Genomic DNA, 18,471 nt, shown 5'->3' on the forward strand with positions numbered 1-18,471 from the left:
CTCTACTGACAAAATTTGAGCATGGACATATGAGCCTGAACTGAAACAGCAATCCACCATCAAGGATCACCCTTTATCAAGAAACCTCACAAAGAGCCCAGACAGGTCAAACTCTTGTTGATTATTGTTTACAATATACAATGTGTTATCCTAGGTCATGCTATGCAGAAAGTCAAATCATCAATGTACTGTACTACTGCATTTTTTGGAGCATCATAGTAAAAAGTATTTCCAACTGATTAGCAGTGTTTTTCCACATCTGTTGCACAACAATGTATGCATTTATGTGTCACATAAAGTATCCACCCTTGTAAAAATATGGCAATGGAAAACATCTGCATGGATTCATGTTGGCTCTGGTAAATGAACTTAAGAAAAACATTTAAAAACACTGTGACTGAAGAAAACAATTGCTAGACAGATTCAATGAAGGCATTGGAGGCATGGCTAGAACAATCAGAAAGGGCTAAACACCTAGATTTTCCTGATATGGTTTCCAAGAAATTTCTATATAAACTATACTATCTTGAAGGAAGAAGTTCATTATCTTGTTCAAGTCTAGAGCAGAAAAGCAACTTTATGATTTGGCATCCCAGACAACTTCCTATAGTGCCCACCTTCAGCACTGCTTGAACATGAGTCTGTGATTTTAACTTTTTCTTAGAGATTAAAAAGACAGTTTTTTTTTTAATATGATGAATCAAATGAGCTATAAAATGACCAATTGTACTGTACATATCAACAAAAATCAATCTATAGATGGCATCCAGCATCTGCCAGAGATTTGATAGAAGAATTGATTGATGATCATATTGAAGGTTTGTAGGAAATTTTGCATTGGTAATAAAGGTCATTTTCATATGGTACACATTTCCATTATTTCTCATTCAATCCTATCGAGTATATATATACACACACACACACACACACACACACACACACACATATATATATATATATATATATTTACATGAAAATTATACAATATAATAATATTCTAATAATTCATTCTTTTATCTAACATAATACATATAAAACTTTATAAAATAAGTAAAAACCTTGTACTCTGATTCTGGAAACTATGCTTTTCCAGTTAACTTTTATAAAAGGCTTTCATTTAATGGTAATTAAATGGTAATGGTAATTCATGGTAATTAATTTTACATTAAATTTTTGAAAAACTAACATTCAATTTGTAAGTGAAATAAAAGTTATTTGTTCATAATGATAAAGATATTTTTATTACAAATTTTATTAAAACTCAATAAAACTAATACAGCTCTTCTCTGACGTTTTCAAGTAATATTTAACTATTAAGGAGATAAATCTATTTTTATAGAGGAAATTGAACAGTCTTAAAATTCAGGAAAATGTTCTGTTCTTATGTAAAGCAATGTGTTTTCTTTTAAGATTAGTCACTATTAAATAATCTATATGAAAGATAAGTTACATATATCACTTTTATCATGTTACAATAAACACATTTAAAGTAAGCCATATTGCTAAAATATTCTCTAATTATTTAAAAATACACATAATATTATTTGCTTACTTCTAAAGATTTTACAGTTTCAAGAGCTTGTTGCTTCTCTGATTCTGTACTTGATAACTTTACATTATCTTGTTGTTTTTTAAGTTCATTCAAGGCATCTGTATGTTGTTTTTCCAATTCCTTCCTCTTCTCAGCAGCTTCATGTAAATGCTTAAAAAATCAAAACTTAATTTTTATCATCAATATAAAATTTTTATTTTTATTAAAATTACTAATTTATTTTCACATATTGAAATATATTTATATATTTTAATCATATAATTGTTTATATGTAATGAAATTAATAATTTTTTAAACCAAATGTTGCTTAAAATTTTTAAGTTTGATTTTTATTTCTAATAAAAGATTTCCAAACTTTATACAAGCAATTCCTGTATAACATGGTAGTTCTACAACATAGTTTTCCTCTAACACAGATAGAAAATTGCGGTAAACTTGCATAACATAGTATTTTTTTAGCTTTTGTGAAGGGAATTCCACTCTATTTTATTGAATATAATTTTTCAACATTTCTATTCTTTTCTGAGAATCTTAGTATCATATCTGTCTTTAAACTAATTTCACCAGAAATATTTTAGAATGGATTTCAGAAGAAAGTTGATTCTGAATCTATAAAAATAATGGAAGCACAAAAACATTTTTCAAATATGGATGGCATTGGAATTATAGCATTATTGATTAAAGAAGTAAAGCCATTAACATTAAATGCATGTTGAAAAAAATGTATGGCTAAAGTCAGTTCATTCAGAAAATGGATTGAAACTGGTATAAAATAGAATTGGTGCATAGTATAACTTTCTAGATTGGTAAGTTGCAAAAGTATGTTCAGAAGATGAAGGGTAAATTAAATAAATTCATATTTTCTGCCATATATGTATCATAATTTGTAAAATATTTGTTCAGTAATTACTATTTTTGATAAAATCAATTTTCCAAAAAATTAAAATGATGTTTATGTGTGCATATATCAGAAGTGTGCCATCCATGCAAGCTGTGGAAGCACCACCTCCTTTGTATTTTCTAAAATATAAATACATATTGTGCAATTATTTTCATATTTTAACATACTTTGAATTAATTAAAATTAATATTTTATTATAACCACATTATGTATCTTATTACAAATTTCTAAACTAGATGTGAAAAAAATGATAAAATTGCTATTGAATATTTAAATTCATATATGTATATTCCCAGTGGAAGAGTTATATTGTCAAATACGGGATAGCTTCCACAGCCAAAACATTTGAATCGTATTGCCAAATTACAGACATTCACACATGTGCTTTACAGAACACCAACCTCACACGATTTAGCTCATGGATGCTACACACCAAAATATAATGCTTCCAATGATTCTAGTCGGCACAGCATCCCTATCATCAAATGTCACCACACACTTCTGGCATATATATATATATATATATATATATGCTATATATGCCTAATTTAGTTGTACTATATACATTAGGGGTTGGCAAGCAAGAGTTCAGTGGGAGCCAAAATGTAGGTTTTGCAAAATGCATGGGAGCCGCAGTTATGTGCTGTTGTGGCGGATAGTATGGTAAGGTGTGCGATTTTATTACAGTAGAGCGTCGAAAATTGGCGTCAATTGGGGACTGGGGTTGTTCCAATTAGTCATTTTGTTCCAATTTCCGACTTTGTACGAAAAAATATATTAACCTGTCCGATGTTCAAATTTTTCTCCGTTGCGTATTGCTTCCTGTTGAATTTTTCTCCGTTGCGTGTCGCTTCGTGTTGAATTTTCGTCGATTTTAAGCCTAACGAAAATTTTTATAATAATAATCGAGGCTATCGTATCGTTAAAAATTATTTCTTTATTTTGTACAAACAAAATAAATATATTGAAGAATATAAAAAACATGAAAATTATACTTTAGAAGTAAATTTAGTATCAAAAACGTTCGATTCAGCACGACACAGTCCGACTGAAAATCGTTCCAATTTCCGGCCATTTCAATTACCAACGTTCCAATTAACGACGCTCTACTGTATATAATATAAAAGAAATATTGAATTTTTTAATAAACATATTTTCACAAAATTATAAAAATAAAATTGTAAAAATAATAATAAAAAACAGAAATTAACACTTTCAACAAGAGCCACATGTACCTCAAAAAGAGCCGCATTTGCCCATGTCTGATATATATAGTATTTAGTAATTTATATAAAGTATAACTAAATTAGGCAATTTAAACACTTTATACACAAAATTTAAGTTAATTTCAGTGGCATGCAGTGACATTTGATTATAGTAGGGAAGCTGTGCTGGCTCTGGATAGAATCATTGGAAATGTTATACAATATTTTGGTGTATAGCATCCACGAGCTAAACTGCATGAGGTTGGCGCTCTGTAAAGCGCATGCACGAACGCCTGTAATCTGGCTGCTTTACACAATTCAAATATTTTCACTGGGAAGCTATTCCATATTCAACAATACTGTGCTTTCATTGGAAATATGCATATACAAATTTATATTCGAATATACAATATCTTTCTGGTATCTTTATTTTCACGTGTAGTATAGAAATTTGTAATAAGATACATAATGCGGTTATAATAAAATATTAATTTTAATTAATTCAAAGTTATTAAAATATGAAAATAATCACATGATATGAAAATTTGTATTTATATTTTAGAAAATACAAGGAAAGCAGCACTTCCACAGCTTACATGGACGGCACGCCACTAGTTAATTTCATGATAAATTCCATTAATTGCACTGTATCTAAAATAATAAAATGTAATGAATTTAAGTCTTGCTATATTGTTTGTATTATGACATTTATGATTTCACTAAAATAATACAGTACAGCGTCGTTTATCCGAAAGCTGGTTAACCAAAACGTGGTTAACTGAAAACTTTCCAGTCAGACTGTGTCATGCTGAATCAAACGTTTTTGATACTAGATTAACTTCTAAAGTATAATTTTTTTGTTTTTTATATTTTTCAATATATTTATTTTGTTTGTACAAAATAAAGAAATAATTTTTAATGATACAATAGCCTCAATTATTGTTATAAAAATTTTTGTTAGGCTTAAAATCGATGAAAATTCAACACGAAGCAACACACAACGGAGAAAAATTTCAACATAGGATAGGTTTATATATTTTTTCATACATAATCGGTTATCCGAACAATCCCAGCCCCCAATTGATTTGGATAAACGACACTCTACTGTAATAAGATTTTTAAAATTGTGACATCATTTCCCTTTTAGTGAAAACAAGCCTCTATAGATTTAACTCTTTTACATTGTTAAATAAGACTTTTATTTTTTCATACTTATTTTTGTATATTTTACATACATGTCTTCACAAGTGAATAAGTTTCAGACGTTACTGCACATGGACAAAAGACAAATAATATGAAAATATGGTATCATAGATGCAGCATTTTATTTTTTCAATTGTTAATATTATGAACAATTTCCTCCTACACTCACATTTGTTACACTTCAAATATCATAACACCACTTACATCTTACAATAAATGCGAAGAATTAAAAATCTATTCAACAACGTAAAAGAGTTAAGGTACAGAAAACAAGTTTCTGTACCTTAACTCTTTTACGTTGTTGAATAGATTTTTATTTGTTTTATTGTATTTAAGGTACAGAAACTTGTTTCGCTAAACAGGAAATTTTTAATCTCTTGCTTTATAAGCTTTAAAAATAAGGAATAATAATAGTAACGAGTGATTATTGTGAATTGTCACAATGCTGGACTGCAATTTTTCGTCACAATATTTTGAATTTTTTAGTAGTGTCATGCCCCTGTACATCATACTTTTACCATTAGTAATAAAGTCTTGCCAGTCATTTATCTATAACTCCATTCACGGGAATATACTTGTATTGAAATAATGTGACTTCCGTTGCAAATCGGAACTTCATATATAATTAATCTGGAACTCCTGCTCCTAATCTTTTGTTGATTATCCGATGGATCTAAGTCCACGGATGTAATAAGGATGTATGTTAAGGACTCAAGTAATGACCAATTACACGTGCACGAATTTGGCGAAACAACAGTAATTTATTCTAACAGTACAATAACCGCGAGATGCTTCCTAACCCTCAAGTTTACACGATACACGACTTAAAACTAACGAAATTTACAATACTCTATATACATATATACATACACATTTTCCTTCTATACAATAATTGCATATATTAGCCTTCGACGAATCACGGTATTATGTTAAGTAAATGCAACACGATCTCGAGTTCCAAGCGTTCCTTTTCTTTACGTTAATTCACAAAACTAATAGTTCTTTCCGATACCTGAACGTAATTTACGTCACCAGAAGTACGTCCCTCGTTGATACTTCTCAATTACACTACGATGGAAACGGATTGTGCTTCCCGACTGAAAGTGGTCGCCCTTTCTAGACTCCTGTTCTCCCGGTCTAACTCCGACGTCCTTGCTGACCCTTCCTCGGCAACCTTCCTCGACGAATCCAAAAGCAGCCAAAAAGTCTCCTCAATCGTGAGAGTCCCTCAATTTATATTTCCCGCTCTCCGGAAGTCCGCTTCACTTATTGTCCCACTCTGGACCAATCAGAAAGCTTCTCACGTATCCTAAGGTGACATCATAAGAAAATTCCACGCGACACGGTACAAACCAAGAAAACCCGATACATACAAAAAGGAAACCGAGAAAATAATTAATAATAATAATAATAACAATAATACATAGTTGCGTAGCACTACATATCTCCCCCCCCAAGCGACTCACTTCCCGTAGTGCAAACTACGGAAATCAATTTTGCGTTCACGTAGGTTATAAGGTTTCTTACGCACCTCAAGGTCAGTGCACTTCTGCACACCACTTGTGTCAACACCTTGCGTGTTAGTGACCACCCCACGTCTCCTCACCAACCGATCATCCAGGACTTCATCATCATCCTCCAGTACAATTCCTCTATCCTCCCTCTTTTTTTTCTTATTACAAATCGGATAGCCATAGCAAGGTTTTAGGCGATCGACATGGACAGTCTCCTGATCCTTCATATTGCAACCCTCCACACGATACGTAGTTGGGTTTATCACCTTGGTGATCCGAAAGGGTCCTTTATAATTATAAGAAAACTTATTCCCTTTAACACCTTTCTTTCTCACCCAAACCCTCTGCCCTTCCGAAAAACTTACTAATGTTCTCCCTTTGCTTCGATAATCCCTTCCTTTCTTGTTGTAATTTCGCGCATGGATACTCGCATTTTCCCGTAATGCACGGAGTTTCGTGACCAGGAATGCCCTACGCTCATCGGTAGACATATCATCAGGCAGGTATTCGATATTAGGGGTACGGGGATCAACACCATACAAGAGGAAGGCAGGTGACTCATTTATGGCAGTGTGGTGCGAATTGTTATAGGCAAAACATGCAGAAGGTATCATTTCATCCCATTCGACTCTCCCATCGTCAGAGGATTTAGTTATCATTTCGACTAACGATCTGTTCACCCGTTCGCACGTGCCATTCGCACAAGGTCGATAAGCGGTAGTAATGTTCCTCCTAATTCCTAACCACTTGCAACAGTCCGAGAATAAAGATGATAGAAAGTTGGTACCTCTATCGGAAATAATTACTTCTGGGGCACCGTACCTACAAACGATTTCATTAAATATTGTATTACTCACAGACCATGCAGTTTGGTCCTTCAAAGGGTGTGCTTCGACGAAACGAGTGAAAATATCTACTATTACAAGGATGAATCGGTTACCGCTGCTCGATGTGCGGATAGGTCCTACTATATCCACAGCAATCTTTTGGAAAGGTGCCTCAGCCGTCTCGTTTTCTTGGAAAGGAGCCTTTCCTTTGTGTACATTATGCCTCTGGCACCTTTCACACGTCTTAATGACACCTTCGACCTTCTCCCTCAAATTCCGAATATAATAGTGTTTCTCAATGTTAATTATAGTTTTTCGCACGCCCCAATGCCCCGACAGATTGTTTTCGTGAACAGCCTTAATCACTTCCCTAGCAAGATCCTCCCCTACGCATAATTGGCTAACATACTTGTCACGGGACTTCAAGAGGCTTCTTCTATACAGGCATTCGCTTATTACTACATACTGGTGCATATAGCTCCCAATATTTCTATTCCCGGGGCTTCTCAGTAAATCCCTTTTTATGGGGCCAAAAGTTTCATCGCGATCCTGTGATAAACCAATCTCGTATCTATTAGGGATTACAGCCCTTGTAGATTCAACATCGAAGTGATGAACCCCGTTAACGTTCCTCGAAAGGAAGTCCGCTACTTTATTGTCAACGCCTTTCACATGTTGGACTTCTATATGGTAGTCCATAATCTCCATTATCCAACGAGTCAGACGCTTGCTCCCATTTTGAATGTTGCTAAGGAACACAAGGGGTTTATGGTCAGAGAGTATTATCGTTTTTTGGCCTAGAATTAAAAATTTGAAGTGTCTTAAGGCTAAAACAATTGCTAGACATTCTTTCTCAATTGTGGAATAATTGATTTCTGCCCCTTGAAATCTCCTACTAAAATAGCCTATCGGAGCCAGTCCCTTTTCGTGCCGTTGTTCGAGCACCGCAGCTGCCGCGTTGTCAGATGCGTCAGTGTGCAAATAGAATGGTCTATCAAAATCCGGGTGAGCTAGAATTGGTGGGCTTGCTATTGCCTCTTTTAACTTTTCAAAACCTCTCTGACATTCTGGGCTCCATAAAAATCTCTTCCCTTTCTTGGTGAGTTCTGTTAATGGAGCAGCGATATCGGAAAACGACGGGATAAAATTCCGAAAAAATCCAACCACACCGAGAAAACTGCGGACCTCTTTTACACTACGAGGTGTTTCCACTTTCTTGATCGACTCAACATTGTTGGGATCAGGTCGCACACCCTCGCTATTAATAATATGTCCTAAATATCTCACCTCCTTTGCTAATATTTGGCATTTACTCGGATTTAATTTTAGGCCCTCATCCCTTAATGTACTAATTACTCGATCGACAAGCTCAAGATGATCCTCCAAACTTTGTGAAAATAATACAATATCATCTTGAAACACAAAGCAGCTATTTCCGACAAATTTTGCTAAGATCTTCGTCATAATGTATTGGAAAAACCTCCCACTATTCTTCCCACCCTGAGGCATCCTACAAAGTTGGTATTTTCCCCATGGTGTGGAGAACGCAAATATGTGTCTTACCTTGGGATCTAGAGGAATCTGGAAATACCCTGCTTTTAAGTCCAATACCGAGAAATATCTGTTCCCATTAAGTTGGGATAAGATGTCGTCTATTCGAGCCATCGGGAATATTTGGGGTTCTGTTATATCATTAATTTTTCGCAGGTCCAAAGTGATACGAATCTCACCAGAGCTTTTAGGAACAACATGTATAGGAGAGTTCCACTCCGATGAGCTCTCCTCACATATACCTGCTTTTATCAGCTCACTAACTTGCTTCTTAAGGCCAGGTAAGTAACTGTACGGAATTCGGTACTGTCTAACGTTGACCGGACGTTCCGACGTCAGGCTAACAGAGTGCATATGTCTGCTAGTGCCAGATAACTCGGCAATTTCGCTAGCAATAGCGTCCGGATACTTTCTCAAAATATTTATTATTTTCCTCTTAACCGGTTCATCTAGGTGATCCAATCTCCACACCTCTCTTTCTACCTCTGCCACCCCTACCTCACTATTTATATTAATACAAAATCTCCCTTCACGACCTTGCTTATCTGCCTTAACCACTGATTCGATCCCCACCAACAGCCCAGGGTGCTGGCAAATAATGTCCATCCCGATGATCATCTCGTAACCTGCCCTTTCAGGAAACCCAACACTTGGTGTTGTCGTGCATACCTTTTTCCCATCGTGGAAACAGCACTCGATTGCTACGGCCTCATCACTGTTTATGAGTGCTCCCGACATCCCACTAATACATGAATTGTTTGGGACCACCCAATTCCTATTTTCACGCCTGATATATTCAGTCAATTCATTCTTAATTACGGTCCTTTCTGCACCTGTATCTACTAGACCAGCAATTTCACGTCCTAGGATTACACCTCTTACAATCGGTAACCCCCGGTCTGACAAGTGGATCTTTCTGGTCAGTTCTAATTTAACTAACCGGTCATTCGCCTGACCTTTCAAATGACCTCTGACTAGTTTAAACCTCTTCTCTTGTTGCATTTTCTCGAAATATGGCCTATTTCACCACACGTGTAACAACGGCGCTCTTTTCCCCACCTCTCGCGGTTATTGTTCCCCTTCATGTGCTCGAGTAAAGATGCCATGGACTCGGTCAAACTCCTTATTTGAGTCTCCAACTCCTCTACACGCTTACCCAATTGTACTTCCCTTCTCTCCAACCCCCTTTCATGCTCAACATTTGCGCATACCTCACTTATCCCACCTCGTTTGTTGCAGGCCGATTCGATTTCCTCTTCTTCTTCGGCCTTTACTATCGCCTCATCCAAGGTGTCCGGCCGCCTCTGCATCACCTGCCTCCTAATCTCCGCTAGTAGTCCTTTTATAAAGCATTCCTTAACAGCATTGTCGCGAAGCGTCGCTAAATTAGAATTGCGCGTCACCGCTCGTGAAAACAACGACTTAATCCTAATCCCGTATTCGCAAACCCTCTCCCCTCTTCTCTGGGAGATCTTTAATACCTGATCAAACGGGTCCTGTTCTTTTTCTTTACGACCAAAGCACTTTATAAGAGCCCTCCTTATTTCATCATAGCTCATGACGCCCTGGTCCCTTAAATCGAAAAATAAAGACAAGGGCTCACCTTTTAGGCGGGCTTGAACTACGGTGACCTTCACAGTCTCATCCCAGCTTGCCAACGACGCGACGTTCTCGACGGTTTGGAAAAACCTACTCACATCTAAAATATCTCCGGGCAGGTTCGAAAAACATGGGATCATGCCCATAAATCCCGTTACAATAGGCACATTGCCCAATTCCCCTGCCCCTGAAGATCCGCTGGTAATTTGTTCATCCATAGTTTACCGAAACCTTTTGGTTTTACAATAATATAATTTACAATTCCAATGGCTATAATTACAGATATAAGCGGCAGTAGGATGAGGGGTTAATACAAGATGCACGTTTGGTCGGTCCTTTTACAACAAACAACCCGATCAATATCCTGTCGCGGACGCCAATGTTGATTATCCGATGGATCTAAGTCCACGGATGTAATAAGGATGTATGTTAAGGACTCAAGTAATGACCAATTACACGTGCACGAATTTGGCGAAACAACAGTAATTTATTCTAACAGTACAATAACCGCGAGATGCTTCCTAACCCTCAAGTTTACACGATACACGACTTAAAACTAACGAAATTTACAATACTCTATATACATATATACATACACATTTTCCTTCTATACAATAATTGCATATATTAGCCTTCGACGAATCACGGTATTATGTTAAGTAAATGCAACACGATCTCGAGTTCCAAGCGTTCCTTTTCTTTACGTTAATTCACAAAACTAATAGTTCTTTCCGATACCTGAACGTAATTTACGTCACCAGAAGTACGTCCCTCGTTGATACTTCTCAATTACACTACGATGGAAACGGATTGTGCTTCCCGACTGAAAGTGGTCGCCCTTTCTAGACTCCTGTTCTCCCGGTCTAACTCCGACGTCCTTGCTGACCCTTCCTCGGCAACCTTCCTCGACGAATCCAAAAGCAGCCAAAAAGTCTCCTCAATCGTGAGAGTCCCTCAATTTATATTTCCCGCTCTCCGGAAGTCCGCTTCACTTATTGTCCCACTCTGGACCAATCAGAAAGCTTCTCACGTATCCTAAGGTGACATCATAAGAAAATTCCACGCGACACGGTACAAACCAAGAAAACCCGATACATACAAAAAGGAAACCGAGAAAATAATTAATAATAATAATAATAACAATAATACATAGTTGCGTAGCACTACACTTTCCATATCTGGTCTTGACTTTCATCTATCTATGTTCTCGAGAATAAGAAAGGACAGACAGTAAAAATTTATAGGTCTACAATTTTTTTCAAACTGCAGCCCAATAATAATGCTTATAATGCAATAAAATAATAATATTACACATAAAACAATGAAGTTAAACATAAACTTCAAAAGTTCAAACCTACATCATCTAACTCATGCCTAGCATCTTATCCTGTTAGCTATTGCTACTCAGAGATGGGAAGCTTTCAATGTTCTTATAAGCTAAACACTAAATTTTCAGAGGTCCATTTTTGGAAAATGCTTTACAAGTGAATCCTATTATTTGTATAAGTTGTTTGTGTTCAGACCAGGTTTCGTTCGAATCATAGAACCAAACCTCTGGTCATCTCCTCATAATTGACAAATTAAGATGTTACTTTTGCTTTCCAAATGCCAAACTGATAAGGCTAGCAGCACCTGCATTAATCAGTAAGTAAAACTGTTGGCAAAAAAAATTTAAACTGGTAAATGGTTGGCAACATTTTTAAATTTTCCAGAGTGACCCCTGATATATATATATATAAAGAATTAATATATTTATAATACCTGTACTAAAGCCTCCAGGTTGTTAACCTTTCCTTGCAAACTGTCTACTTCAGACTTTGCTATTTTATAATTACTTTCTACTCTTGTTAAAGTTTCTTGCAATAGATTACAATCATCCACTATCTAAAATAAAAATTCTAGATTACAAACTTCAAATAACAAAAATTTAATCAATTAATCAAAAGTTTGTATTCCTTAAAAAACTAGTGATATTTTCCAAAAGAATTATTTTGGAAATAATTTTTCAAAATAATTTTCTAATTAGTCATTATTGATTTCATAAAAACACTAAATAAAAAAATTCAAAAGCCAATAAAAACCTTAATCTATGCAAATTTTCTTACATGCTCTTTTTCAGCATAGGGAAATAAAAATTAAACATCCACAATAAAGAAATAGCTTTAATCCTATTAATGCATATTTTCTTTGCTATCTGTATAATATTACTTAATTTACAACAACTAAAAACATTTCCTTAGATTAAAGCATTTTTATAATGATAAATTTATTACTATTATTTTGTTATTATATTTAAATATTTATAAAAATAATTAAAATATAGATCATCTTACAGGTTGTAACTCCAATACTTGTTGTTGAAGATCACTATTATATTCTTCAAGATGAGATTTTTCATCCAAAACTTTATTTAATTGTTTTTTCTATTATTTATATTAAATAAATAAATTAATACATTTAAATATTACACATATTATATATTATTACAAAAATAATACATTGAAATAAAATAAATTGATTATATCTAATTAAAATTTTAAAGTAAAAGCACAACAAATCAGGCTTTAATGTTCAGGAAAAAAATTAAACTAAATGCAGAAAACTTTTGTAAAGCACAGTTCTCTAAAATATAAAATATATATAAAGTAAGATATGTTTTCCATATTAAAAGTTCTCATTCAGAGAGCATACACGCAAAATAAAAGTTATGTTTCCAGAATTAAAAACTGTTGAACATATATTGGGAATATGATTTTTTTTTTACACTCTATCAAGATTAATTATCGAGATTAATTTTTACTTACTTCTACAGTAACAATCTCTAGTATAAGTGAACAATGCATGTTTCAGATTTCACAGAATAGTTACGTACAACAGCATGCTTACTAAAATATATTGGAGCTTTGCTCAAATGAGAAATTTTAAAGTTATTGTTTCACAGTCCTTTACTATCTACAAATTATTACACAATAGAAAGGGTAAAAAAAAGCAGAAATCGTAGACATATCTTGTTCCCACTAGAATAGTTATTAGAAATTTATAAGCATAATCTTGTAGATCAGTATCTCAGTATAAAGTTTCTAATTGTTACATGAATGATAAGAAACATTTAATTTATATAATTTCTCACATAATATGTTTATTTCTTCGTTTTAAAATTTTTATTCTTTTGTTTCTTAGTTTTAGATTTTGTCTATATTCTTCCAATCTAAATTTCATGTATTGTTCTAGAATGATATCTTTCTTTTTGTTCTAACTTGAGAATGACCATTTAACACAGCTGAAAACTTTGTTTTAACTTTTCTTTTGTCTGGACATTAAAAAATAGGCTTATTCTATTTCAAGTGTATCCCTCCAGTTTGGTTTACTTCTCTCTTTTTTAAAGTAAATTTTTATATTTATATTTATGTATTTATTAAAATCTTAATAAGCAAAAATTTATTGTCAAAACTGATTTTAGAAATTAAAATAGAATATCTGTCATATTAAATTAGTTAAATAAATTATATTGTTTTCTAAAAATTTAACTAAACAATCTAAATAATTTTAAAGTCAATATAATAAAAAAGCTTCTGATAATTTATCAAAATAAATTTAACCGACATTAGCAATAATAGAATCTCTCTTTATTTTTTCTAATAATTTTAGCCTATTAACATAGGGAAATCCTGTATATATTTAGATGACAGATACTTTTAGATGATACATTTTTTATTATGAACTTTAAGAACATTTATATTTTATTCAAATATTCACCGTGTGTGTTTCAATTATGGTGAACAAATCAATAATGAATAATGCAAATTTAAAGTGTAAAATAATAATAAATAAATTACATATTGTAATAACAAATTTTGAAAAATATTCTTGAAAAATAAATTTAAAAAGATATTTGATCAATTCATTTTCTGAAAATTAAATTTTAATTCCTAAAACATTAGAAAGAAATTTAATCAAAGTTGTTAATAAACTAATTACAGAATATTTTATTTATAATTTTGATTAAGGAATATATACAATTTGAAATTTAGAAATAAAATCAGTATTAAAGCAATAGACACTTATATTCAGTAGAAGTCCAGTGGCATTACACCCCCAAAAATTAGCAGTGATCAGATCATTAGTTAAAAGAGCTATAACATATTCTAGTATAGAAATGGACAAACATAATGTAATACAAGGGATTAAAATGATAGCAAAGGGACACTATTACTCTAATGGAATAGTTACAGGTATTATTAAGTCATTACAAAACAACAAACAACAAAAAACATAATTAGAAAAAAGAGTTTCTAGGTGTTATGGGAAAAAGACATCAAGAATGACAAAAAAAAAATATGTCATACAAGCAATTATAAAATAGGGGTCAGCAGTCAATCTCAATCATGAAAGTACTTAGAAATAATAAGAAAATCACCAACAATCTATCAAAAGTAGGGATATATACAATAAAACTCACCAAAAATAAGAAAAAATGCTATATAGGTTTCCTGTATAGATTGATAAAACAAACCATAATAATGCATTACAAAACATTAGTGATAACCAAACATGAAAATATCACAGAGAATAAACATGGGATAATAATAGAGTTTAAATGGAATAAACTGGTTTTAGTATAAGAAAGTAGGGTAGGTTTGCACTTAAAATTTTAGAATGAGTATATATTTATAGTCTAGCAAAACACATTAATATTATTAACAAAAATGATGCATTTGAGCTATAGACAGCTGGAAAATGGTGTTAGATAAAATAAATCTAGAAAAAGTAGCCAAAAGGATAACAAAAAAATCCAGCAATGAGTTGCATAACTTTTTCTGCTATAATGAAATCTTATTTTGGAAAATAACTTTTATAATTTTAATTACAATATAACTTAATAAAATTGTGTGTGGCACCATCTGTTATGAGATTTTGTTATAAAAACTTTTTATATTTTTAATTACTATAAAATGGCAAAATGCTTAATTTTGAGGGTAGGGATGAGATTTATAAAAAAAAAAAAAAAAGTATAAATGTTAATAACGAGTAAAATCATCATTAAATCTGACCCTACTAAAGACACACACAACTCTCTTTATCTCCCACTCTCTCGACCTTTAACCACCAAAATTTAATAGCATCAATGCCCTTCATAAGCAGCCATGCCAAATTTCGTTACTTAATCTTTACCCCATTCTGAGATATTAAATGAAATACATGCCAACACACATCCGTGGAATATTTTTGCCGTTTTTTTGACTTTTTAGATTCAGGGTGTCTCAAAGTGTGGAGATTTGTAAAAAAAAACTCAGAGGGTCGAATTTGATTCAATTCCGATACTTTCCCTTGTTGTGTATGCATAAAAGCCAGAAAGGTAAAATCTGAATAAGGATAAAATACTAGTTATCAAGGAGCTACTATAAAAGTACTAATTATGCAAATGTATTAGGTTACACACCACATATTATAAATGTTAATATTGTTAAAAAGTTAATGATAATTAATAATCTGCAATTTTTATTGAATTGTTGAAAATTTTAAAAGTTCTGGAACGAGATTTACAATTTGTAACGATATATTTTGTTCTTTTTTGAGAATTCTAAAAAGCAAAAGTTATAACTTAAGATTGCTTGATAGTAGCACAAAACATTTTTATTAAAAAAACTAGCAGTTCCGGCTATTCGTTGTCGTGGCTCAAAATGTATGTATTATAAACATATAACACTTCCTCGAAAAATCCCTTCTTAGTGTACATTCTCTTGATGTACTCTATTAAAACGTAATCAAAAATGCAAAAAACTGCATCTAAAATAGTATAATAGAAGCCAAGTTCTTCACGGTAAACCTTAATACCGTCCCTCTCCCCCGCAGGGGAAAAATCGAAAAATCCCTTTTTAGTATATATTCTGTTGATGATCTGCCTTAGTTTATCCAAATAATGCCTCACAGAAAAGCAAACTTAGGTCATCGTACTTGCGGAGTTAGCACCATCTGTTGGACATAAAATCCTTAATCCTGTCCTTCTTCCCTCTGGGGGGAATTTCGACCTCTAAATTATATAAAAACACGCCCGTATTCGAATGGAACATTGTGTGAAAATTTCAAAGCAATCGGTGAAGAACTTTCGGAGATTAGCTATTAGGAACAAACGAAATTACATTTTTATTTATATAGATAAAAAAGTTTGTTCCTTTAAATTAAGCAGATTGAAGTAATATGAAATAAAATCATGTATAACAGATCAAAATAATCTTTCAAATAAGATAAAAATAGCTTTATTTAAAAACTTACTAAGTTTGCACAGATTTGCTGTCTTTCTTTTAATTCATGTTTTAATTTATTTAAATCAGCTTCTGTTTCTGCAACTCTTTTATCCTGAAAAGAAAAAACAACTTATCATTACTGTCATTTTATTAAAAGTATCTTAATGACTATATTAATAATACAATGATTGTTTTTGTTTTTTTGTGATAATAAAATAGTTGGCTAGTAAAAAAAATGAGCTATATAATGAAAGATGATCTAAAAGCTATCACTGTTTCAAAACTTTATTATTAATTTAAATCATTTTACAATTAGAATGATAAAAATTCTCAAATTTTTCATTGATCATTCAAGTTACAAAAGGCCAATTTTTTAAAATTTGGTCTCTATTACATCAAGAATAAACCAAACTTTGGTTTACTCTTAATCTAAGTTTGGCATCGATATACACATTTATACTCTATTATATCTTTTATTGTTTGTGAATAATTTTCATCTTTTCAAATAAATAAAATGAATTCACAAATAAACAAACAGCTCATTTCATTCATTCATGTTAAAACCTGAAAAACTAATAACCCCAATTTATCGTAATTAATAGCAATGTTACCAATACTATGATTGCAATATATAAATGAGTAACATTTAACCATAATACACAAATTAACCACAAAATAATAATTATCAATACAGGTTATTATAATAATTGTAAAAATGTTCATTTTGATATGACACTTTTATTCATGAGAATTTATCACGAAGCTACTGATAAAAATAATTTAATCAATGCAAAATTTAATTGCTATAAAGTTATTTCATATAAGTAATATACTAAGTGTTTTTGTATAGTCGACATTAAATGATTCTATTTGACAAAAACAACTAAAGTTAAATTAAAGCATAAAAATAATTTTATTATAAATTTGTCTTAATTCAACTAGTTTTTCATTTGTACAAGCTTAGTCAAAATTATTGAAATTTTAATTTTTCTCTTATTGTTAACAAATCTCCAAAATTTTGATTATCAAAACACTCTCTCTAAATTTCGTGCATTTCAAATACAGTAGAACTTCTCTATTAAAAAGTCCCTTAATAGCATGGTTTACTTAAAAGCAAGATATTCTAATACATTGGCAAAATCCTATACATTTTAATGTAAAGTAGTTTGGCTAATAACAAGTTAAATATTCACAAGATTTTCCTACTAGAAAGCTATTTTTGCGCACCGCCTTTGAAATTAGTTTACCTATTAGCAAGTTTTGATCAATGAATACTCCCATATCTGTCACCCCTCATCTAACAAATTTAGTTATGTCTTGTACTTGCATAGTAAAGATTGCATTTTTAAGTTGTGTTGTTTTTTATGGTCACCTGAGGTATATATTTATAGTATGTTTGGTGAGTATATAGTAGTTTGTGTTTGTGTGCAAGCTTTTAATTTATTATGTTTTATATTTGGTTATATTGATGTAAGTAGTCTGTTTGTGCTAAAAGCTTGTAACCTGAAGTAGCCTAATGTGTTATAATTGCAGACATGATGTAGCGTTTTCTACAATTATTATTATTAAATTTACTCAGCATTATTTTAAATTACAATGATTTTTGTCAGTGGTGCAATAATTGACTAAATCTATAAAAAATATATTTTTGTTTTCATTTTATGATTCCAAATAATCATGTTTGATAGTTTTTGGATAGAACCATGAAATGAAGGCTGAAATAACTACATTCAATTATATTAATGCCAAAAATTGTCCTACTTTTTCTATTTTTCTGATTCTTTAATGTTATTTGTTTTCTTCTTCAGAAGGAAGTGTAATTATGATAAGTTGATATATGAGGAAACTGACTGACTGGGATAGAATGAATCTTT

At 32.1% G+C, this 18,471-nt stretch overlaps 1 protein-coding gene across 6 annotated transcripts in view; it reads right to left on the reverse strand.

Moving 5' to 3' along the window:
• The window catches only part of LOC136976638 (RIMS-binding protein 2-like), an 88,386-nt gene that overhangs the window by 39,055 nt on the left and 30,860 nt on the right, over nt 1–18,471 (reverse strand). For all 6 annotated transcript variants that reach the window (XM_067271980.1, XM_067271979.1, XM_067271982.1 and 3 more), the window contains 4 exons: nt 16,626–16,709; nt 12,686–12,775; nt 12,114–12,236; nt 1,553–1,702 (listed from right to left, as the gene is read on the reverse strand). In XM_067271980.1, the coding sequence (XP_067128081.1) occupies nt 1,553–1,702; nt 12,114–12,236; nt 12,686–12,775; nt 16,626–16,709 (447 nt within the window). The remainder of the gene's footprint in view (nt 1–1,552; nt 1,703–12,113; nt 12,237–12,685; nt 12,776–16,625; nt 16,710–18,471) is intronic.

The sequence above is a fragment of the Centruroides vittatus genome, unplaced genomic scaffold, assembly GCF_030686945.1.
Source record: "Centruroides vittatus isolate TY-2023 unplaced genomic scaffold, ASM3068694v2 contig_417, whole genome shotgun sequence".
In the NCBI taxonomy this organism is placed as follows: Eukaryota; Metazoa; Arthropoda; class Arachnida; order Scorpiones; family Buthidae; genus Centruroides; species Centruroides vittatus.